Source organism: Mesoplodon mirus (assembly GCF_964341445.2).
Source record: "Mesoplodon mirus genome assembly, chromosome: 8".
Classification (NCBI taxonomy): domain Eukaryota; kingdom Metazoa; phylum Chordata; class Mammalia; order Artiodactyla; family Ziphiidae; genus Mesoplodon; species Mesoplodon mirus.
Genome location: NC_138984.1, coordinates 110,886,727 through 110,911,944, shown reverse-complemented (window position 1 = coordinate 110,911,944; position 25,218 = coordinate 110,886,727). Strand labels below are relative to the sequence as shown.

The window sequence follows — 25,218 nt, the reverse complement described above, 5'->3', positions numbered from 1 at the left end:
GGGGTGGGTCTGGGCCTTCGGGTCATGGCCATCATTCTGGCCACTGAGCAGTAGCTCTGAGTTTATCTGGTTTTATTGGTTGGTATGGGGCTGCTGCTTTTACCTTCATTGGAACTTTCCTAAAATCAGGGGCAAATTGTACTCTTTTCCTTTTTCCTTCCTTTCTCTTTCCTAGTTCCTTTCTCTCTCCTACTTCTCGCCTCTACTTGCTTTGTTTACTCCTGTCACTAAGCCAAAACAAGCGTTCACAGTGACTCGAGTATCCCAGACTCCTTTGTGTCTTTGCACAAGCTGTTCTTTCTTTCTGAGCATCCTTTCCTCATGTTTTTCCAGTGGCTAATCCTCACCTACCTCTCCAGCTTCACCTCAACAGTATCAGTTCTTTAAAACCACTGCCGAGTGGCCCACCTCTCTGCTCTCAGCACAGTCAGGCTTACCTCTCTCACGGTACATAACCTGTGCCATTGTTTGCGCTGACATACTTGTTCGTGCCCCATTAACCAGCAGTAAGCTCCTTTTGAGTAGAGGCTGGGTCTGTTATCTTAGTGTTCTTTGCACCCAGAAATGTTAACATCCAATAGCTGTTGGATGGATGGATGGATGGATGGATGGACAGATGGATGGTGTTTAGGTGAAAATAAAGTGTCTGTTCCTTGGTCTTGAAAATGAAACACATTAGACAGGCTCACTGTCTTATCAAAACTTTACAATTTAATTGGGAAATTTAAGCATATACTGAGCTATGAACGGAGGCAACATATGCTAAGTCGAACCAAAGGGGAGGGAGAGATAAAGGACTATGTAGTAATACCGCACACAGATCAAAGCACCAGTAGTCAAGAAAAGCATTGAGAAGGAGGTGGCATTTAGGCTCTTCCTTGAGGTCCATTTCTCTTTATTCTTCTTCCTGGTATTGCCAAGAGGGGCCAAGGAATCTGAAAGACCCCAGGAGAAAAAGGTAGTTAATTTTTTTTTCCACGTGATCAAAAATAGCAACTATAGAGTAAGTCTTCCTTCACATTCTTCCACTGCTTACTAGCTCGGTGACTGGGCAAGTTCCTTAACCATTTAAAGCAGCAGTTTTTCCATCTATCCAATGGTGATTAAAACTGAGTTCTTAAAAGAAAAGAGATCATCTATGTACTCACCGTGATGGCTCGTATATAGTAAGTACTTAATAAATATTCAGCCCGAGCACTGTAATCATTACAGCCCTTTACCATGAGGCATATCTGTTCTTAAGTGTATTTGTTCATTATGCCTTTTATATATAGCAAACCTCATTGTGAAAAATGTGCAACAAAAATCTCTTTGAATGCATTTACTAGGCTGAACCATGTAGAACTAACATTTTATAGATCAAAAATGGTCAAATATCAGCAATTTCATGTGGTTCAACTTAATATATATGTATTTACCCATTTAGAATCCTAGATCTTACCTATAAAACAGAAAGTCTTAAAATGGAAAAATTATATCTGAGAAAGTTTGAGATCTCATCATTCACTAATTTCAAGCAATAGTCTCTATAAAATTCTGACTTGGCAGAACTTTGGAAAGTTAACTGGAGTACATCATTAACTATTGAATAGGTGAGCCCCTCATACCCAGATCTCAGGAAGGTTAGGTTCTGGCTTGGATCACAAACACGGCAAGTGACCTCAGTCCCATGTTTCCTGGTTTTCACAATTTACCAAACCAAAGACTGAAGCACAGCGTAGAGAATACAGTTCAAGTAGAAGTTACGTGGCTCCCATGTTGGGTCACAGGGACAGCACAGCTGTTGAAATGCAAAACCTGCAAGAGTAGGGTGAGCCATGTAGGTCGGGTTCAGAATGCTACAGGAATCCTTTCTGATATGGGGATTACCAGTGACATTTGAGTTGGTTCTTAAAGAATTTGAAGACCTTCGCTGGGGGTGGAGGCAAGTCACATTCTAGATGGGAGAATCATGAGAAGTAGGTCTGGAGGCCAGAAAGCAAGGGTTCTCTTGCAAGAATGATTCCAAGTAGCCATGACTGACTGCACGTATGGTATGTGGAGAGGGAAAGGGGGATATAATAAGGCCACAGGAAGAAGGAAATATTGTACACGCCCTGCTATGTGGTTTACTCTTTGTCCTGTGGGCCAGGAGGACGGGTCCATGTAAGGTTTCTAATAAAATTCTTGAAAGGGGTAAGCATTATTGTGCAAAGAAGGTTGACCTGATGGCAGGTAAAGATGATGACGTGCCTTGCTAGTTAGGGGAACTAGTCTAACTAGTTTGTAGGGGAACTAGTTAGAAAACTTTTAGAGCAGTTCAATGACAGGAAATAGAGCCTGATCAAAGTAGAGACATCGATCAAGGAAAGAGGAGGGCATTGAAAGGGAAGAATTGGCAGTGCCTGGAAAGTGGTGGGCCTTTGGTGAAGAGAGGTAACAGTTGAGAATGATGCTGCAGACCTGTCATCCTGAGCGACCGGGAGTGGGGTGGTCTTGGGATCGGTCAGGAAAAGACACCTGTCAAAATATTTGCAGCCCAGAGGGATTCAATCCAGGGGAGTACATGCCCGCAGCAACCAAAGGAAGGGTTCAAGGAGCAGACATCGGGGGACCTCTGCTCACTGTCAAGTTCAAGCTGAGCTGTGGTCCAGAGTTAGGAGTTTGTTGCTGCTTCCAAAGGTGGAGAAACTATGAGAACAGTGGTCACAGCAGCCCTGCAGTCCTGAGACTGGTAACGGGCAAGGGAGGGCACGTCCAGCCAGCTGTGGCAAAACTTGACATTGTTGAAGCCCATGTGGTCTCCATCACTGTTGGCAGGGGAGGAAACCATATGCTTCTTTGCAGCCTTCAAAATATTGTGCGTGCACCTCATTAGAAGAACCTGAAAGCTGGCAGTGGTGTCTGAGGACACGCAATTCCCAGGCTTTCTGCTCCTGAGCCATCAAGGAAAGCATGGGAGAGGCAAGAAGGCTGCCAAGGGCCTGTAGATAGTACTAGACCCGATAGGGAGGACAGACGAAGGCAGAGAGTCTGGGGAAGATGTGACTGGTACGTGTGAATATGCTGAGGGCGAGGTTGGGGCAGGGCATTGAGTTGAGTGTTGAGAAGGTCACTGGACAGCCAGCTGTGGGCTTGCAGATTTACACTTGGAAATATGAAGCAAAGGAGGTCGTAGATGAGATTGGAAAGAAAGACAGAGACAGAGACAGAGCTGGCGGAGAGAGGGAGAACCGAAGACTGAGATCCTGGCCGTGAGGAGTGGCCATCTTTAGGTGATGGAGAAGGAGACCTCAGTAGGAAACAGAGACATGTTGAGATGGGAAGGAGGAGAATGTGAGAATGTAGCCATGAAGGCAAGAGAGAACAAAACTTCAAGAAGCAAGGGGTAGCCAGTGTAGGCCAATGCTTAAGCCAAAAGCGTTAGGAAAGATTCGTGAGTGTGGTGATTTCAGATCTACTGATGATGAGAAACTAGTCTTCACGTAGGCCTCAGGGCAGACGTTGGGTAAAAGGTAGTTGTTGAGATTAATTTGGTGGGAAAAAACATGAACACAGAACATATAAACTGTTCTTTAATACAGGTGGTGGGGAGAGGAGAGAAAAGGGGAATACACTGCAAAGGGAGAGAAGGGACAAAGGAAGATTCCATTAGAATAAAGCTAATGTTAACTTGTTGGACATCTGATTTTAAAAAAAAATAAAGAGCTCATGGAGAGAGAGGGAGAGAGAACAGCTGCCCAAGGGGCAGGATGAGAGCAAAGGTCCAGAAGAGATGGGAGAGGATGGAGTCCAGGGGTCCAGTAGTAGCCATGGCAGAGGGGCTCAGGGACCTCTGTCTGCAAGTTTTCTCATTGGCATTGCTATTGAGATGATCATGGATGTATTGAATTTCCCCCCAGAGAGTATGGTGTCAAAGCAAGGGCCACAGCAACATGTTTGCAGAGTGATAATCATCCAGTATATCCAAATAGAAAATCTGGAAATGAGCACCATTGTGAATACATGCCCTCTTCTGTACATTTATGGACCGCTGAGGGGTAATGACAGCTCCCTATTGCAGGCTGTGGTTACTGCGCATACCCACCCATAAGAAGAACAGTGGCATTAGATTTACTCAACTTCACCAATCAATTTCTTGGTTGTAGAAAAACGGGAGCATCGTTTTAGTGCCCCTATTATAGCCTAACAAGAGATAGATAAGTCCTAGGAAGACTGTGTTCTAATAGGTTACTGGAGTATGGGCCGTTCCCTCCCCTTTCCAATCTGGGAGAAGTCTCTGCAGTTTATGATTAAATGTGTTCTTCTTCTTCATTTGGAAGAGGCAGGGAAGAAAGATGAATGAGCTGCTTATTACTTGGTTTTGGATATTTGTGTAGTACAGGCCTATGGAATTTACCAATATTTCAATAAACCTTCATGAATGGATGGAAAGCAGAGACCTGCACAGTTTCTCGTGTTTACAGAAAGAGGTGGGGGAAAGGACTTCAGGCCATAGATCTGAAAGTCCTAAAACAGCATGGCTTTAAGATAAAAAGTGGTTAACGTTGTATAAATCTATGCATGCTACCATGATAATTTCTAGCAATTCAGTCAACATAGTATATTATATTCTCACTCATTTACATTTTAAGAATCCTGTCACTTGACAGATTTTGAGTGTTTATCAGTACTTAGTGTCTGTTATTTTTTCTTTTGCAGTAAGTCTGAAAACTGCTGCTTCCTCTGGTGCTTTTGCATATCAACAAAAATTTATTTTTTAAAGTTAGTTTTAGGGCATAGGTTCTCTGCCCTTTCCCCCAGTTATCCTTGCTTCTTTCTTTCCAAAGCAATGACAATTCAAGGATAAATGGGCACTCTTCTCACCAAAAGCCATTGTATTTCCAACACCTATTTCATTGGGCAGAAATGCGCAATAAAAGTTCTGTATAAAAGCTTGTATTCCAGGATAAAAAATACTTGACAATCGACTCTGATTTAACCTTCTGGTTGGGGAATTTTGCAGTTATTGGCACTAGTTTTATTTGACTAGCTACTTCTTAGCAGCAGATACTCTGATGTGGTTATTCTTTATTTACTCATAGACATTCAAGGTCAAGAAGGACATGCGCTAAATAGTGGAGGAAACCTGAACAGCCCAAACTGGGGTGGGTAAATACAGATGTGCATGGAACGTAATGAGACCAGTGCTCCATTTAGGCATATGTACAGCTTGGGGAATACTACCTAGAGGCTCTGGTTGACACTGTTTGAAATGCAGTTACTAAACTTCCATGAAACTGTGAGCATAACTTTAAATGTATGTAATTCAGTTGGAAGAGCCTTAAGTAGTTTAGCAGTGATATAAAAATGCTTTTCATGTGATTAAAATGGCAACACCTGTACAGTACTAAAGTAGAATGCTCTTATGTTCAGTAGACATACGGACTACCATGCACACACTTAAACCATATTTCTCATTAAGAAAACTTCATAGCAAGTGATTTAAAATTTGTAAACAAAATCATTAGTTAGTTTGAAAATCCCTTTTCTGTCCAGCTAAATCCTACTCATTTCCAAAAATTCAGCCCATGTCAGCACCTCCAAAGGGCCTCTCTTAGCCTCTTGGATTTCTTCACCTCCATGACATCTTCTCCTGGCACTTATTACACATAGGGTAATTGTTGGTTTGCCTGTTTCACACACTTAGCTGATTTTCTTTATTTGAGTTGCTGGTTATAGCACAAAGCACATAGTAGGCATTCAATAGATGATTATCAAATGAATAGATGAATGAGGGGATAACGAATGAGTGAGTGAGTAAATGAGGGAATTCATATTATGGAAGGAGTTGTTTTTAAGTTTTCCACCATTGGAATTAAAACTAGATGCAGGGCTTCCCTGGTGGCACAGTGGTCGGGAATCTGCCTGCCAATGCAGGGGACATGGGTTCGAGCCCTGGTCCGGGAAGATCCCACATGCCACGGAGCAACTAAGCCTGTGTGCCACAACTACTGACCCTGCGCTCTAGAGCCCATGTGCCACAACTACTGAGGCCTGCACGCCTAGAACCTGTGCTCTGCAACAAGAGAGGCCACCGCAATGAGAGGCCCACGCACCGCAACAAAGAGTAGCTCCCGCTCGCCACAAGAGAAAGCCTGCGTGCAGCAACGAAGACCCAATGCAGCCAAAAATAAATTTAAAAATTTATTATTTAAAAAAATAGTTAAAAAAAAAAAAACTGGATTCATCTGGGACTTCCCTGGTGGCGCAGTGGTTAAGACTCTGTGCTCCCCATGCAGGGGGCCCAGGTTCGATCCCTGGTCGGGGAACTTGATCCCACACGCATGCCGCAACTAGGAGTTCGCATGCTGCAACTGGGGAGGCCATATGCCTCAACTAAGGAGCTGGCGAGCTTCAACTAAGACCTGGTGCAACCATATAAATAAATAACACAATGATTTTTAAAAAAAGCAACTATATGCCAATAAAAATTAATTGAAAAAAGAAAACTAGATTCATCTAAATATGCTTTGTGTCTACTTTTCAGCATCAGCTATGCCCCAGGTGAAGCTAATCAGTATATAACTCACAACTCAGGGATGTTCCATCCACCCAGGGTAAATTGATAACCACTGTGTGATGGGAATAACAGAAAAAGACCTGACATATACACTGGGGTCCCTAAGAAACTCACAAGGAGTAGTAGAACCAAGAACCCTGTACACGAAATTGTATCTATAATATTTAATAGCTTCAGGTACTATGTGAATAAGTGTTTTAGGAGGATGTGAGAATATAACAGAGAGCCCCATAAGTTAATATGCAAGAATCTGTTTATAAAAAACACAAATCCCTGGCCTCTCAGAGATTCTGGATCACTAAGTCTCAGGTGGACCTGGGAGTCTGAATTTTAATGAGATTCTTCCCCATCCCCACCTTGGTGATTTCCTGCAAGTGTTCCGGAGAAAACACTTTAAAAAAAAATTTTGTTTTTCTGGAGAAAACGCTTTTCAGTGGACTAAGGAGAGACTCTGATGGGCCAGAGTTATCAGGAAAACAGAGATGGGACTTAGGCTGAAGCTTGGTGGATGGGAAGAAATCTCCTTTGTCTTATGGTAATTGGCAGAAACCTCTCTATCCAAATGCCAGTCATTATGTTGATTGACAAAATGCACTTTCATGACATTGCAGAATAAGGCATAGTTCTCTGTTTCCTTTTTTGTTTTTAATCTAACACAGAAGCAGGTTTTAAATTGACTGCTTTTTTCCCAGTTTTCACTTTTACCTGTTAAATCTTGACACGTTTCTACACTTCAGAGTTTCTAAGGATCAAGCATGCCGGTTATTGCCGTCTCTTGAGTCGTGATGATATTTTAAACAAGGACTATTGCGTGAAGAGTAGTACAACATGAAATGTCTCCCTCTGTGAACACCACCGAGAGACCACCTCTTCCGTCGTCCTCGCCAGTATGACCTGGATGGTTACAAAAGTTCTGTGGAAGTACTGGTGGCGTTTCCATGTTTCTAGACAGGTACCATAAAATAGGCTGCATCAGAAACATACCTATCCACTGTCATGCTGAAAGCTTGATAGTGTGTTCTCCAAAGCAAAGCAGACTTGGAAGGTGTTAGTGGTTTGAAGATTGCCCATCAGAAGGAATACATTTGTGGACAGTTCAGAAAGCTGAGAGGGACTAATTCTGTAGGCTGGCAATCAAGTTGGCCCAAGTGAAAGAAGAGTGACAGTTGATATCTACCTGGGAGAGGAGAGAAGAGTCTCAATAGTGACAGCTCAGTCACCGAGCAGAGGGTGATAAGTAATACCCAATGGGAAAAGACCAACAAGAATAACTCCCACTTGCCTGTCTTGAGTTTTGGTAATCAGTCACCTGGAGATGTCTATGTACAGTCAGACAAGCAGGGCAGGCACTCACTGAGTAGTTCCATATACGTCTTCAATTCTGACAGTACAGATATGGAAGGCATTATATTTTAGCACCAGTATCTGGTTCTCTTCTCCTTGCTAGGTACTCAGAAGATGAAATTTACCAGCTCCCCTCGCCTTCAGTTGGGTCCTGTGGCTAGTTCTGGCCAATGGCCTTTAAACTGAAGTGAGTTCTGGAACGAGACAGTACAAATCCCTACGGTGTTCCCCAGTTTCTCTGTTCCCAGCAGCGCTGGAGGCCTCCTGTGGAGAGGGTGAGGCAGCCTGAATACTTGAGTTACTCCATGTACAGGAAGATCATAAGATTTATCATCCAACCAGGACAGTGTTGGGATGAAAAGGGTGCTATTAATAATTATGCCAGGACAAGACACATACACTGGACCATCCTGGGAAACCAGGACATAGAAGCACCCTACTCCTGGAGGACAGTCGGTTGCCAAGGTACCCAGACCGTGTGTCAACAAGCAGTTCAGTTATTTATTAAGTCACTGAAGTGTTGGGGTTGTTTGTTAACCCAACATAACCTGTCCTATCAGGACTACTAAAGTAGGTTATTCTCCAGGCCAGTTGTTGTCTGAAATTGGAGAGTGATGCCGTAGCTCTTCTGTACTTGCTGAAAAAAGGCAAAGACAGTGGCTGCCTCCAGCAAGCGTTGACTTGATTGACTCATGTTCCCAAGGAGCCTATTTTCTGTTCTTCTCACATCACCACCGAAAGATCTACCGTTCACAGAGCCGTGACTGCCGAAAGTCCGTTAAAGCCGTAAGGAAAAGCAAGCACCCACTTACATAGCATTTCACTTTTTGTCTCTTTGCATCCTCATGACATCCTTCTGGAGTAAGTAGGACGGACATCGTATATCCATTTCATAGATAAGGAAACTGAGACTCAGGAGATGTAAGTGATTTGTCGGAAGTTACATTGCTGGTGGAAATAGCTCCATCCAGACCCACTTATATCACTTTAGGGGGAGTACAGGGGACTCCCATACATAGACTTACTGTACTGTGGCCACAGGACTCAAGGCTAGGAGAGGATTTGGTAACACCACTTTTCTGGATGTGCTGTGCTTTGCAGTACTATCTGCTTACTTAAGAGAAGCCACCCTAAAATACTGTGGATCAGATGTCATAAGCAGCATGTGAATAAAAGAGCAGTCCCATTGAAGGATGCCCTGTGGCATCCAGGAGGCTCCAGAGGCCAGTTTTATGGATTCTTAAAACATCTTTTTGCCACTGTAGCCCCAAAACTTAACACTATGATTTGATCCCAAACATGGCCAATTAGATTTTCCTGCCTTTCTTTAATGTTCCCACCAAAACAATTAAAATAAAAAAAATTTTTTTAAAAAGGACAGACATACTGTGATGCCTTGGACATTATTCAGATCCAGTAGACTATTGGTTACACCTCTCTGAGCTTTAATGACTTGACACTTGTTTGGAGTCCTTCCCCTTCATCCCCCAGACAAAGTCCAAGCCATGCAGTCTGGCTGGTGAGGGTGCTGCCTTCCCCAGGTGGGGAGATTCTAAGCACAGGTGCCCGAGGGGGAAACCCCACCACCAGGACATGTGGAGATGAGAAACTTGTTGTTTGAGAAAAGGCCACAGACAAACACAGCGCCTGCCAGCCACCAGTGGTGGATTCTAACTCACAAGGAGACGGGAGGAACCCCAAAGTGAACTGCCATGTGGCTGACAGGGTCTTGGTGCTCTGGCTGGGTGTCAAGCCTCAGCCTCTGAGGTGGGAGAGCCAAGTTCAGGACATTGGACCATCAGAGACCTCCCAGCCCCACGTAATATCAAACGGCAAGAGCTCTCCCAGAGATCTCCGTCTCAACACCAGCACCCAGCTCCACTCAATGTCCAGCAAGCTCCAGTGCTGGACACCCTATGCCAAACAACTAGCAAGACAGGAACACAACCCCACGCATTAGCAGAGAGGCTGCCTAAAATCATAATAAGTTCACAGACACCCCAAAACACACCACCAGACATGGACCTGCCCACCAAAAAGACAAGATCCAGCCTCATCCACCAGAACACAAGCACCAGTCCCCCCCGACCAGAAAGCCTACACAACCCACTGAACCAACCTTACCCACTGGGAGCAGACACCAAAAACAATGGAAACTACAAACCTGTAGCCTGCAAAAATGAGACCCCGAACACAGTAAGTTCAACTCAACCAAATGAGAAGACAGAGAAATACACAGCAGATAAAGGAGCAAGGTAAAAACCCACCAGACCAAACAAATGAAGAGTAAGTAGGCAGTCTACCTGAAAAAGAATTCAGAGTAATGATAGTGAAGATGATCCAAAATCTTGGAAATAGAATGAAGAAAATACAAGAAACGTTTAACAAGGACCTAGAAGAACTAAAGAGCAAACAAATAATGATGAACAACACAATAAATGAAATATAAAATTCTCTAGAAGGAATCAAAAGCAGAATAACTGAGGCAGAAAAACGGATAAGTGACCTGGAAGACAAAATAGTGGAAATAACTACCACAGAGCAGAATAAAGAAAGAAGAATGAAAAGAATTGAGGACAGTCTCAGAGACCTCTGGGACAACATTAAACGCACCAACATTCGAATTATAGAGGTCCCAGAAGATGAAGAGAAAAAGAAAGGGACTGAGAAAATATTTGAAGAGATTATAGTTGAAAACTTCCCTAGTATGGGAAAGGAAATAGTCAATCAAGTACAAAAAACACAGAGAGTCCCATACAGAATAAATCCAAGGAGAAACATGCCAAGACACATATTAATCAAACTATCAAAAATTAAATGCAAACAAAAAATATTAAAAGGAGCAAGGGAAAAACAACAAATAACATACAAGGAAATCCCCATAAGGTTAACAGCTGATCTTTCAGCAGAAACTCTGCAAGCAAGAAGGGAGTGACAAGACATATTTGAAGTGATGAAAGGGAAAAACCTACAACCAAGATTACTCTACCCAGCAGGGATCTCATTCAGATTCAATGGGGAAATTAAAACCTTTACAGACAAGCAAAAGCTAAGAGAATTCAGCACCACCAAACCAGCTTTACAACAAATGCTAAAGGAACTTCTCTAGGCAGGAAACACAAGAGAAGGAAAAGACCTACAAAAATGAACCCAAAACAATTAAGAAAATGGTAACAGGAACATACATATGTATACATATAATACATATATTTTAACCTACAAAATTTACATAATTACCATAAATGTAAATGGATTAAATGCTCCAACCCAGACATAGACTGGCTGAATGGATACAAAAACAAAACCTGTATATATGCTGTCTACAAGGGACCCATTTCAGACCTAGGGACACATACAGACTGAAAGTGAGGGGATGGAAAAAGATATTCCATGCAAATGGAAATCAAAAGAAAGCTGGAGTAGCAATTCTCATATCAGACAAAATAGACTTTAAAATAAAGACTATTAGAAGAGACAAAGAAGGACACTATATAATGATCAAGGGATCAATCCAAGACGAAGATATAACAATTGTAAATATATATGCACCCAAAACAGGAGCACCTCAATACATAAGGCAAATGCTAACAACCATAAAAAGGGAAATCGACAGTAATACAATCATAGTAAGGGATGTTAACACCCCAATTTCCCCAATGGACAAATCATCCAAAATGAAAATGAATAAGGAAACAAGAGCTTTAAATGATCCATTAAACAAGATGGCCTTAATTGATATTTATAGGACATTCCATCCAAAAACAACAGAATACACTTTCTTCTCAAGTGCTCATGGAACATTCTCCAGGATAGATCATATCTTGGGTCACACATGAAGCCTTTGTAAATTTAAGAAAATTGAAATCATATCAAGTATCTTTTCCAACCACAATGCTATGTGACCAGATATCAATTACAGGAAAAAATCTGTAAAAAATAAAAACACATGGAACCTAAACAATATGCTACTAAATAACCAAGAGATCACTGAAGAAATCAAGGAGGAAATCAAAAAATACTTAGAAACAAATGAAAATGAAAACATGACCACCCAAAACCTATGGGATGTGGCAAAAAGCAGTTCTAAGAGGGAAGTTTATAGCAATAAAATCCTACCTCAAGAAACAAGAAATATCTCAAATAAACAACCTAACCTTACACCTAAAGCTATTAGAGGAAGAATGAAAAAACTCAAAGTTAACTGAAGGAAAGAAATCATAAAGATGAGATGAGAAATAAATGAAAAAGAAATTAAGGAAAAATAACAAAGATCAATAAGACTAAAAGCTGGTTCTTTGAGAAGATAAACAAAATTGATAAACCATTAGCCAGATTCACCAAAAATAAAGTGAGAAGACTCAAATCAATAGAATTAGAAATGAAAACGGAGAAGTAACAACTGACACTGCAGAAATGCAAAGAATCATGAGAGATTACTACAAGCAACTATATGCCAATAAAATGCACAACCTGGAAAAAAATGGATGAATTCTCAGAAAAGCACAACCTTCCGAGACTGAACCAGGAAGAAGTAGAAAATATAAGCAGACCAATCACAAGCACTGAAATTGAGACCGTGATTAAAAATCTTCCAACAATAAAACGCCCAGGACCAGATGGCTTCACAGGCGAATTCTATCAAACATTTAGAGACGAGCTAACACCTATCCTTCTCAAACTCTTCCAAAATATAGCAGAGGAAGAAACACTCCCAAAATCATTCTATGAGGCCACCATCACCCTGATACCAAAACCAGACAAAGATGTAACAAAGAAAGAAAAGTACAGGCCAGTATCGCTGATGAACATAGATGCAAAAATCCTTAACCAAATACTAGCAAACAGAATCCAACAGCATATTGAAAGGATGATGCACCATGATCAAGTGGGGTTTATCCCAGGAATGCAAGGAGTTTTCAGTATATGCAATTCAATCAATATGATAAACCATATTAACAAATTGAAGGAGAAAAACCATATGATCATCTCAATAGATGCAGAGGAAGCTTTTGACAAAATTCAACACCCATTTATGATAAAAAAAACCCTCCAGAAAGTTGGCATAGAGGGAACTTACCTCAACATAATAAAGGCCATATATAACAATCCCACAGCCAACATCGTTCGCAATGGTGAAAAATTGAAACCATTTCCACTAAGATCAGGAACAAGGCAAGGTTGTCCACTCTCACCACTGTTATTCAACATAGTTTTTGTAGTTTTAGCCATAGCAATCAGAGAAGAAAAAGAAATAAAAGGAATCCAAATCAGAAAAGAAGAATAAAGCTGTCCCTGTTTACAGTTGACATGATACTATACATAGAGAATCCTAAAGATGCTACCAGAAAACTACTAGAGCTAATCAATGAATTTGGTAAAGTAGCAGGATACAAAATTAATGCACAGAAATCTCTTGCATTCCTACACACTAATGATGAAAAACCTGAAAGAGAAGTTAAGGAAACACTCCCATTTACCATTACAATAAAAAGAATAAAATACCTAAGAATAAACCGACCTAAGGAGACAAAAGATCTGTATGCAGAAAACTATAAGACACTGTTGAAAGAAGTTAAAGATGATACAAACAGATGGAGAGATATACCATGTTCTTGGATTGGAAGAATCAACATTGTGAAAAGGACTATACTACCCAAAGCAATCTACAGATTCAGTGCAATCCCTATCAAACTATCAATGGCATTTTTCACAAAGCTAGAACAAAACATTTCACAGTTTGTATGGAAACACAAAAGACCCTGAATAGCCAAAGCAATCTTGAGAAAGAAAAACAGAGCTCGAGGAATCAGGCTCCTGGACTTCAGACTGTACTACAGAGCTACAGTAATCAAGACAATAAGGTACTGGCACAAAAACAGAAATATCGATCAATTGAACAGGATAGAATGCCCAGAGATAAACCCACACACATATGATCACCTTATCTTTGATAAAGGAGGCAGGAATATACAATGGAGGAAAGATAGCCTCTTCAATAAGTGGTGCTGGGAAACCTGGACAGCTACATGTAAAAGAATGAAATTAGAGCACTCCCTAACACCATACACAAAATTAAGCTCAAAATGGATTAAAGACCTAAATGTAAGTCCAGACACTATCAAACTCTTAGAGGAAAACATAGGCAGAACACTCTATGACATAAATCACAGCAAGATCCTTTTTGACCCACCTCCTAGAGAAATGGAAATAAAAACATAAATAAACAAATGGGACCTAATGAAACTTCAAAGCTTTTGCACAGCAAAGGAAAACATAAGATGAAAAGACAACCCTCAGAATGGGAGAAAATATTTGCAAATTAAGCAACTGACAAAGGATTAATCTCCAAAATTAACAAGCAGCTCATGCAGCTCAATATCAAAAAACAAAAAACTCTATCCAAAAATGGGAAGAAAAGCTGAATAGACATTTCCCCAAAGAAGATATACAGATTGCTAACAAACACATGAAAGGATGCTCAACATCACTAATCATTAGAGAAATGCAAATCAATGCTACAATGAGTTATCACCTCACACCCATCCAAATGGCCGTCATCAAAATATCTACAAACAGTAAATGCTGGAGAGGGTGTGGAGAAAAGGGAACCCTCTTGCACTGTGGGTGGGAATGTAAATATATACAGCCACTAGGGAGAATAGTATGGAGGTTCCTTAAAACACTAAAAATAGAACTACCATACGTCCCAGCTTTCCCACTACTGGGCATATACCGTAAGAAAACCATAATTCAAAAAGAGTCATGTACCACAATGTTCATGGCAGCTCTGTTTACAATAGCCAGGACATGGAAGCAACCTAAGTGTCCATTGACAGATGAATGGATAAAGAAGATGTGGCACATATATACAATGGAATATGACTCAGCCTTAAAAAGAAACGAAACTGAACTATTTGTAGTGAGGTGGATGGACCTAGAGACTGTTATACAGTGTGAAGTAAGTCAGAAAGAGAAAATCAATACATACCGTATGGTAACACATATATATGGAATCTAAAAACAAACAAACAAACAAAAAATGGTCCTGATGAACCTAGGGGCAGGACAGGATTAAAGATCCAGTTGTAGAGAATGGACTTGAGGACACAGGGCAGGGGAAGGGTTAGCTGGGACCAAGTGAGCGAGTGGCATGGACATATATACACTACCAAATGTAAAACAGATAGCTAGTGGGAAGCAGCTGCATAGCACAGGGAGATCAGCTCGGTGCTTTGTGACCACCTAGAGTAGTGGGATAGGGAGGGTGGGCGGGAGACGCAAGACAGAGGAGATATGGGGATATATTTACACATAAAGCTGATTCACTTTGTTATAAAGCAGAAACTAACTCATCACTGTAAAGAAATTATACTCCAATAAAGATGTTAAAAAAAAATGAAGTAAAGAAAAAAAACATTTTGGGAATTCCCTTCAACTCCACGTGGAAAATTGCGAGTGAATGCAGCTCTCTGCTTCCCTGCCCTCTCCAAATCTGCCTTTCTCCATGCAGTGATATCCCCATGCAGGATTAGCATAAGCCTGCCTACGAGAAAATTTATGTTGCTTTCTGTTCACATACAGCTGGCCCTGGAGTGAATACGATGCAGTAATTCAAATTAGACTAGCACCTTTCGATCTGTTTATGAATGGTGTTGCATCCCCATGAGTGAATTAGAGCACTGTGGTTCCTGGGCAGTGGTATTATACTTGCAAAATTTGTGCTGAATTAAAAATATATATCATCTAAGAAAGAAATAAGAAATCCCAGGCCTCCAACATTTATCCAGAGTGAGTTTCAGTTTCAGTGCAGTTTTTCATTATCACTGTAGATTTACTATTCCCAACTATTAGAGCCAGGATAAGCAGAGATTGGGTTAAGAATATCAAAGTCACGGCCAACCTGGGGATTGTCCCTGCTTACATGCTTAGATATTCTGGCTTCTAAGTGAGGAAACTCATTTGCTAAGGAAACAAGTCGGTGCAGTTGGGCGGAACCTAGTTCTAAACTAGTAATGTTTCCACATGAACAGTTTCATCTTGAAATTGAGTATTAGTCAGCTTTTCCCCTCCTTAACTTGAGGAAAGCTTTGCACTGCAGTTAAACTGGGGAGGGAGGATGGGTTGTCAAGGAAAGCAATGGGAGTAGAATGGGAAAAAGATATTTAAAAGCAAACGATATGTGAGGCCATGCAAAATATGTTCTTCATTAAGATAACTCTCCAATCTTTTCTCCCCTAGCAGTAGAGCCCTGGGGTCTCTTAGCAGAGATTAGTCTGCTAGATGCTAAAGGATGTCCAGACTAGGGATTGAATCTAGAAAACCCTGGCCTTATAAGGATAATATTTTAACCACCTAAGCTAGTTAGTTGCAAATGAAGCATATGAACTGTGGACTGCATATTAAATGTGACAGAAAGAGCAGGGAGTTATTTCTAGGAGATATTTGATTTGTTTTCCTAATGACCAGGAGCCCTGCATCTTAGCCCCACGGGTCGCAGCTTAAGAATTAGCCCCTCTAGTCTTGCTGGTACCTCTCTCTTGTTACTACTTTTCTCTGACCAGTTACATCTACATATGGGTCTATGGGGAAATGAAAATATAAGGAGCCAGGAAATGAATGTGTGAAAAAACTATTAGATTCATTCATTCACCCAAAAAAGAATGTATGGAACACTGAGCCAGCAACAGTAGCTATGCTTAGTTGTTAGAGATAAAATAAACAAAGACACAGTCAGTGACCTCAAGGAACTCAGAGATCATTCATAAGATGCTCTAAGGCTATGATGGAAAGGTACACAGAGTGTAAAGAAAGTACAAAGGAAGGGCTTCTCCTTAAGGCCAGAAGAGCATCTACTTGGTGGTCCACCATGCTCAGGCACAAAGGAGATTGTGGGGTTTACCTTTCCAGGCTTTCTTCAGATTCTGTGCGATTTTGAAGCTGCCTGGAGACCCAGTGGGCCTGCTATGGCAGGTCAAGGGCACTCTTACAGATGCGTCTGAAGATAAACTGCCAGGTCAGCACACTCATTGGAGGTGGCGACCAAGATTCAGAACAGTGTAGCAAGCAGAAGCTAAGGTGAAGGTCAGAGTGCCATACATACCTCCAGTCTCTGATCAAACAGAACAAACAGACTGGGAACAGCCTCAAGACCTTCAGACATAGAAGCAGAAGGGCCAGCAACAAATCTATAGACAAGTGACTTCTCTCCAGATATAAGATGATACCACACCCAAGTCTCCTTTCTCTGTAAAGATCGTGATCCATGCAACCAGACCTGCATACACCTAGGAACCATCTATGGAAGAAAAGCAGTTGCTTCTCTTCAACATTTTTACCCAAGAGATATGGTCTACTTTTAAAAACAAACAAAACGTTGTCAGTAATTTAGTATAAACAATTTTTAATATACAAAAAGTTGAATGAATTTTACAGCGAACACCATATACCCAGCAACTGGATTCTACCAGTCACCTTTACTGTACTTGCTTTACCATATGTCTAGCCATGTATCCATCTCTCTCTCCATCCATCTGTCTAATCGTTGATGCATTTCAAAGTAAGCTTCAGGCATCATTACATTTCATCCCAAATTATGTACGTACTTGAGCATGTATAGCACTAATTAAATTTCCATATTTGTTTATGGTGCATTTTTTTCTTTCAAGATAAAATTTATATACAGTGATACACACAGATCTTAAATGTAGCCTTTGATGAATCCCAACAAATGCTTACACCTGTGCAATACAAACCCCTGTGGAGATACAGAACGTCAGTGTCATCCCAGGAAGTTCCTTGTGTCCCTTACCAGTCAGTCTCTGCCCTCCCTGGCAATCACTGTTCTTAAATTTTACATCACAGATTAATTTTTCCTGCACTGAAGTTACATACAAATGGAATCATGTAGTATTTAGACTTTTGTGTGTGGCTTCTTTCACTCAGCATCATGTTTGTGAGATTCTTCCATATCATTGCATGCATCAGCTTATTCCTGTTGTTGCTGAATAGGATTCCAGTGTGGGAAATATACACAGCCACACCTCATCGTATTGTGCTTTGCTCTGTTGTACTTCCCAGATACTATATATATTTTTCTTACAAATTGAAGTTTTGTGGTAGCCCTGTTTTATCAGATGATAGCATTTTTAGCAGTATTTTTAATTGAAGTATGTACATTTTTTTTAGACATAATGCTATTGTACATTTAATAGACTACAATGTAGAATAAACATAACTTTTATATGCAATAGAAAACCATTTGTGTGACTTGTTTTATTGCAAAATTTGCTTTATTGCAATATTTGCTTTATTGCTGTGGTCTGGAACCAAACTGGCAATATCTTTGAGGTTTACCTGTTAACACAGTTGCTTATATATTCTCTTATTGATGGACACTGTTTCTCAGTGGATTTAAAAATCTATCGTGTTAGACAAAGTGTAGGATTTATAGTAAGATTTGGGCAAAAGTTAATGCTAGTCAGCATGTGGAGGCTCAAGACAAAAGATGTTTGATTTTATACAAAATAAATGGATTGTATTTTTTCTGAATATCCCAGTGGTAGTGTGCTTAAATTTTTTAACCCTGCTAATAGTCATCCAATGAAGGACTGTCTTGTAAGCATTTCTCTTTTTTCCAGCAGATATGGGAAGGATGCTTGTCCCCATTTTGGCCTTTGACCTTGCTAGATGAGTGCTGTTCTCTATATGGGGTCACATGGGATGACTTCATAGGGAGGAGGCTCCAGGTGAAGGAGAGGTGCTGCAGTGACTCAAGCCCCTCAACCTTCTTTCTATTTGAACTCCAGTCCCTTTTTTCTTGTCTTTAAAATGAAATTCGATCATGGCAGCACCCTTGCTTAAACTGACACACTTTCTCAAAATGAGAAGATTGGTAGTCAAATAGAGTAAAACACAAGGAGAAGCAATTTGCACGTCACAGCAGCAGCTGTCAACAAAGTGCATGGTGTAGGTGAAGAGAACATGGCATATACTTCTAGCAGAAGTGGGTGGGTTCTGATCTTGCAGCCTCTCACATAGGAAAATATGGGGGGATATTGAGTAATTGCATTATTAGTTTCATTTTTATTTAATGTGATTAATCAGCAAATACTTAGCTTAAAATATTTCTTAAAAACAAAAATATGATTCGGTTCAGCTTTTAGTTCAAAGAGCCTCATCAGTTACTAGTTTGAGCCGGGGAGTGTGGCTTCTTGTTTTGTGTTCATTTTGTTCTATTTCTGTCAAAAATGACATGCTAAACTGAATATCTGATCACAAGATTCACAAAAGAACGCTTCAGTCTAATGTTCTGATCAGTTCCCAGAGTGTCATTAGGCAAAAGAGAGGGCTAACTTTGGGGAGGAAGGAAGGGATGTGGAAGACTTCACTTTCCTTTACCTGCTATTAGAATGAACAGCTCCCAGTGTGCCCTGGGATTGTGTTTTCTAATAGTATTTTCATTATTGAATGAGTTAAGTTCTTCAGGGCTCAAATCATATTCTCTGATGATAAAGAGACTCCTGACATTATCAGGCCCTGAATGATTAGGTAGTTTCCTGCCTTGAAAGGATTCAGGAAACCATTGTCTTTGAATATTCACTTCCAGAAGGATCTTCCTTTGTTGGGTAGGGAGACTGTCTCTGTGAGACATGGATGCAGATCCAATGACGACTTCCCCAGTCATCTGCTCTTTAGAAGGGGGTCTGTGACAAAGGTGGACCCCTGGGTACAGGGGGAAGGTTTTGTTTCAGATCCTCACTAATCCAGCTCTTATGTGCTTTTGAATTGTTATTCTTCTCATGTGTTCTTTTTTAATGTCCTATTTTTCTAACTTTAAGTTAGTACCCTTTTTAAGCAAAACCTATGTTTTTTTCTTCCCCTAGAGGAAATACTATAGGAAAAGTTTATTAATTAAATGATATGTACCTTAAAACATGGAATCTATTTTCAATTAAATACAATTCCTACATTTATATCTATGTTACTTGAAATATACTGTTTGCATATGAATTTGGTTTATTTTTTCTGACTTGTGTAGGACTTAACTTTTAAAAAATAGTTCACTTAATGTACATTAGAATTTATTGCATCTCACTAAGTATAATTTTGGCCTAGACAGTTTTTAGTTATGATAGCTACTTACTTGACTGGTATTTAGAGGAAGAAAGGATTTAATCTCAGGTCAGACAAAAGGAAAAAACAAAAAAGAACTAGAAGACATTAATTAAGGTAAGTGTTTAACGATAGATTGAACCAATCAGCAATTTAAAAACAAAAACAAAAAACTCTGCCCATCCCTGACCTGGGGAAAGGAATTGTGTTATTTTTAGTCACATCTGGGAAACAGATGATAGATTATTCTGTGTGCAGACTGGTAATGCAATCCCTCATACATCAGCTATCAAAATAATAAAACAAAGTAAAATGTCATTGGGCATTACACTACAATGGATGATGCTTCATAGTCGTTGATTTTCGGGAAAATAGAGAAGTTTGCTAAATGAGACTTTTTTTTAAAAAGATATCATTAGGGAATAATGGTATATTCCTATCAGGTTCAAAATATTTCTCTGTTAGCAGATTCATAAAGGTTATGAAAGATGAGACAACTTAATTTTTTACCAAGGGTAGGGCTGGGTCCCTACAACTCTGTTCCAAGCTGTAGCTTGGAGATGAAATTGGTTTTAATTAATCATGAATTCGTGCCAGAAAAGTGTTCACCGTGTTACTGTGGGTCTAGGCTGTTTGTGATCCTGTTTTAACAACTTTCTTTCCACCCCCTCTTTTTTCTTTCTTTTTTTTTAAACTTTGAGGCCAAGAAGAACGGGGGGAAGGTGAATAAATGTTTTTCTTTTTGATCCAGCAACTTGTGCGTAGAACTTTTAATTATACAGAAGAGATAATTCAGCAAGATATGCACTGAGACAGAATTGTATTTTAATTTATTGATGACAAAGACAAGATTTTATTTGAGTTTTAACTGTTGGCCCATAATTAAGCCAAATGTTTATAAACGAATAAAATAAGGATTTAAATAAGAAAGACTTTCAATCTCTGTGCGAAGATAGGAAGAAAGTAGACTAATATTTAGGAAACAAGAGGCTAGTCCCTGCTGAGTGATGTTGAGCAAGTTATTACCATTATCATTATTTTTCTTATTTATGGTAGATTTAGTAAATATCATGGAAAATCTACTGTCATTCAAGAGGTTGTCTCTGTTTATATAAAATGAAATAAAGTATTAGAAATTGGCTTTCATCACTTATTATTTCAGAATTTGTGACTTCTTCACACCTATTTTTTTTCACATAAAGCTCTCCCCAGGTCAGAAATAATATTGTTGCTTTCTTGGGTGCAGCATCTAATAGGTTTTCACAAAGACAACTCTTAATTAGGAGTTAAGACTCCTCTTCATTTCAGATCATTTCCCTGAATGTAAATAAGTCCTAGTGGAAAGAGGATGCTGTTTTTACAGTCGTGAAAATGGCTTAGTCCTAATTCCCTGTCCAACTAACCGTGATCCTGTAAGTAAGCCATTCAACCTTTCTGGACCTTGGCTTTCTCATCTACCACAGAGATATAATGATACTTTAAAAGTGCATTATAATGATTAATAGACGTGAGAGGTCTTTGACAAGTTAAAAGTACTATTTAGTTTTATTATCATTAATAACATAAGATATGTGAAAATATAGGGAACAGACTTTGCTTTCCTGGCTGGATGCACGAAGAGATGGCTTGAGTAAATGTATAGTCACAAATCATTCTCTGCACACTCATAATCAGTGTCCACCATCTTCTCGAAATCCTGAATGGATCCTGGTGCCATCCCCTGTGAAGGCGGAATTTCCCCAGTTATAATCCAGGTTTGGATTGGCCCAGTTCATCCGCAGTGTCTTTACTCTTCTGCTAAGTAGTGATGCGCCATATGAGTAGTTGGCATTCTGAACCACACTACCTTGGTTACTGTAAGGGTCTTGCCACTTCTGGGAACTCAGATGCCTCCTAGAGCCCCTAATTTGTCTTGCTAGAAGCCCTAGTGAGAGAGAGATGCTGGGTCAGCCTGCTTCCCCCGACAAATCTCCTAAACTAGGATTATATTGAGTCACTAAAATACATGCTTCAAGATGGGACTTGAAAAGACAGCCGACTCAGGTTCTGGGCATGAGAGCACTGTGTTCATTGTGATTAGTTCGGGCAGCCTGCTCTCAGAGTTCTGGTCCATGAATCCTCACAGAGGAGTCCCAAGGATAAGGCCATTCGAACATAGTTTGAACATACACAGTCAGTACCTGTTACAGAGTAGGCACTTAATATTTTTTGAAATGAATTAACAAGGGATTCATATAATAATGTCTACTGAGTACCTGCTTTATCTGTAATTGAGGGAAGTACATAAATATATGACATGATTCTATATCAAATATTGTAACTTACTTCAGAAGACAAAGCATGAATACATGAAATCTTTGAGTATTGAAGTGGAGAGTTTTTAAGTGATAGAATGAATGATTTAAAGTATAGGGCTATAAGAATTCATAGAAGTAGGGGACTAATAAAGAAGTCTCTTAGGAAGTGAAACTTGAGGTGGATGTTGAAAGATGGATGGCCCATGAGAAGGTGAAAGGGTGTTGGCATTCCAAGAAGTAGTAACAGCCTGAAACAATGTCTGGAAATGGAAATGGGTGTGTGTGTTTTACTCTTTACTTTTGGGTTTGGGGGAGGGGGTTGGGAAGGGGAAGGGTTTGAAGTGGGTATTTAAAATACGATTATAGCATACAATATATATTATAATGTAACCTATGGAGTTACTCATAAATGTGCACTAAGATGTATTTGTAAAGATATTTCTTAATTCAAATAGCAAGCTTTTTTGAAGTAATTTAAATTCTATCAGCAAGGGAAAGGTTAAATAATTTATGGTGCCTTCACATCATGGAATATTAGGAAGCAGTTGAAAAAAAGTAGATCTTTGTGTGCTGACATAGAAAGACCACCAGGGAAAGACATAACAGTGTATTAATGGCGAAAATGGATTCATGTAGGATTTGTCAACTTTGAAAACTGATTTTAAAAAGTCAAAGTGGTATTTCAGGAAGCTTACTGGGGTGACACTGTGTGTCAAACTGAAAGTGAAGAGGGATGTTGGGAGATGTTTGCATGTGTACAGACATAGTAGGCCAAGGATAGAGACCTGAATGGTAAAGAGAGAGAGAAGCCAGAGCCATTCTGCAGAACGATCACAAAGGACTTCATGACAGATTCTTAATATAGGGGATGAAGGAGAGAGAAGAGAAAAGAGATTTCCAGGTTTAAGTTTAGGGAGTAATATACTAAAGAATGATTTCTACTAACTGGAACAGACCCATGTTAATAGGAAACATTTCTTAAAGAAATCATTTATTCATTTATCTATCTACCTGTCTATTTATTTATTTATTTTGCTTGTTTTTCAGGATGGAAGAAACAGTACGAAATCTCCTGCAGAGTCAAGGACCTCCAGAACAGAAAAAAGAAGACACTGTTAATATAATGGTCTATCAGGTACACCACGTGTCTTGTTCTTGGCTGGATGCTGGATGGCTTGTTTTGCTTGGATTTCTCTAGCTCTGTCCTCCCTAACCTGGAGATAAATAAAAAAGGATGGTCCAGACCCCAGTGCTGGGAACCACACCAGTCACCTCTGTTACCAGTCACCTCTGTTTGAGGAATACTGTACACATTCATTTAACTCATCCATTTCTTGTACTTTGTGAAAGGAATTGTAGGTTTGGTTGTAGGAAGGTGCAAAAAATACGTTTATAGAGATGCAGAGAGACCTATAGAAGTATCGCGGTCAAGGCTGTAAGAGAGGCATCTGCAGCATTCTCTGGAACACAGGGGAGGCGCTGACTCCTCCTGCCCAGGGAAGGTAAAGAATACTTCCCAGAGGTCTGACATTTAAGGTGGACCTGAGGGGTAGAGAACAAGAGAGAGAACATTCCAGGCAGAGGGAAACCTAGGTAAAGGGGCAGTGGTATGAACGTGCATGGCAGGCTCCTGGAGAGTAAGAAGCTCACGGGGACTGCATCGTGGCTGCTGAGATGACAAGTTTGATGGTGAGACTGAGGGGACATGGAAGAGCTGGCCGAGGTTATGCCTGTCTTCTCAGCTTATGGGTGTGGTCTTGCACCTCAGGCCATGTGGAGTCTATAGAGGTCCAGAGAGAGTCAGTGGTCAATGCACTACCAAGTTGTCTTTTTTTTTTTTAATTAATTAATTAATTTTTTTGGTTGTACCGCATGGCACATGGGATCTTAGTTCCCCGACCAGGGATCGAACCCGCGCCCCCTGTGTTGGAAGTGCGGAGTCTTAACCACTGGACTGCCAGGGAAGTCCCAACAAGTGACCTTCTGATAGCCCTTATCCCACGGTGTTTTAACATTAGTGAAGTGACCAGGCTGGGAAGCAGGGCATCTAATCTGAGCATGACCCAAGTTGGCCATACAGATGAGAAGGCTCTGACAGCAGAAAGAGCCCAGGTACCCTATCTAGATCAATGTAGGACTTTCATTGAAGAGCACTGAAAATCACAAATAGGCACCCAATATCCATTGCACGACTATGCATAGGGGCCTTTCAAAAGCTAAAGAAGGAAAGGAAGTGGGCCAAAGCTTAAGGTGATCACTGGGCAGCCCTAGGTTTTGGCTAGCTAAAGAGCATGTGGGTCTGGGGAGGCAATCCTAGGAATCCGGCTGGTAAAGATCGTTTCACACTAGCGTCCCTGAATTCACGGGTTCTGGTCTCTGCAACCCCACTTGTGATGACAAAGATTGAGAGGAATCTGACAGTAGAAGTCACAGTATCATATAAAGTTAAGAAATCTAGATAGAATTAACCTTAAGAAGTCTGTGTCCTAAATCGTTGACTCTTGAGGCATCTACAGAACTACAGTATGACAATGGGGACAACTGTTCTCTATCTCCAGTGAAAGCAGTGTAAGGAGTTGACTTAAGCCTCCTTGGAGGAGATAAAAGTTAACTCCATAGGGACTTCGCTGGCTGTCCAGTGGTTAAGACTTCGCCTTCCAATGCAGGGGCTGTGAGTTCAATCCCTGGTCGGGGAGCTAAGATCCCACAGGCCTCGCGTCCAAAAAACCAAAACATAAAACAGAAGCAATACTGTAACAAATTCAATACTTTAAAAATGGTCCACCTCAAAAAAAATCTTGAAAACAAAGTTAGCTCCATAACAACAGTAGAAAAACTGCTCAAATCCATTTCTCAGGAAAAGGTTTAGATTCTTCTTGAGGTGGCCTTCACATAGGAAAGGCATGCCCGGCTTTTCCTGATGTG

The 25,218-nt window shown here is 40.4% G+C and overlaps 1 protein-coding gene across 3 annotated transcripts in view; it reads left to right on the top strand.

The window, feature by feature from the left end:
• The window catches only part of NCKAP5 (NCK associated protein 5), a 1,070,192-nt gene that overhangs the window by 703,702 nt on the left and 341,272 nt on the right, over positions 1-25,218 (top strand). For all 3 annotated transcript variants that reach the window (XM_082630802.1, XM_082630801.1, XM_082630803.1), the window contains exon 6: positions 23,341-23,428. In XM_082630802.1, the coding sequence (XP_082486928.1) occupies positions 23,341-23,428 (88 nt within the window). The remainder of the gene's footprint in view (positions 1-23,340; positions 23,429-25,218) is intronic.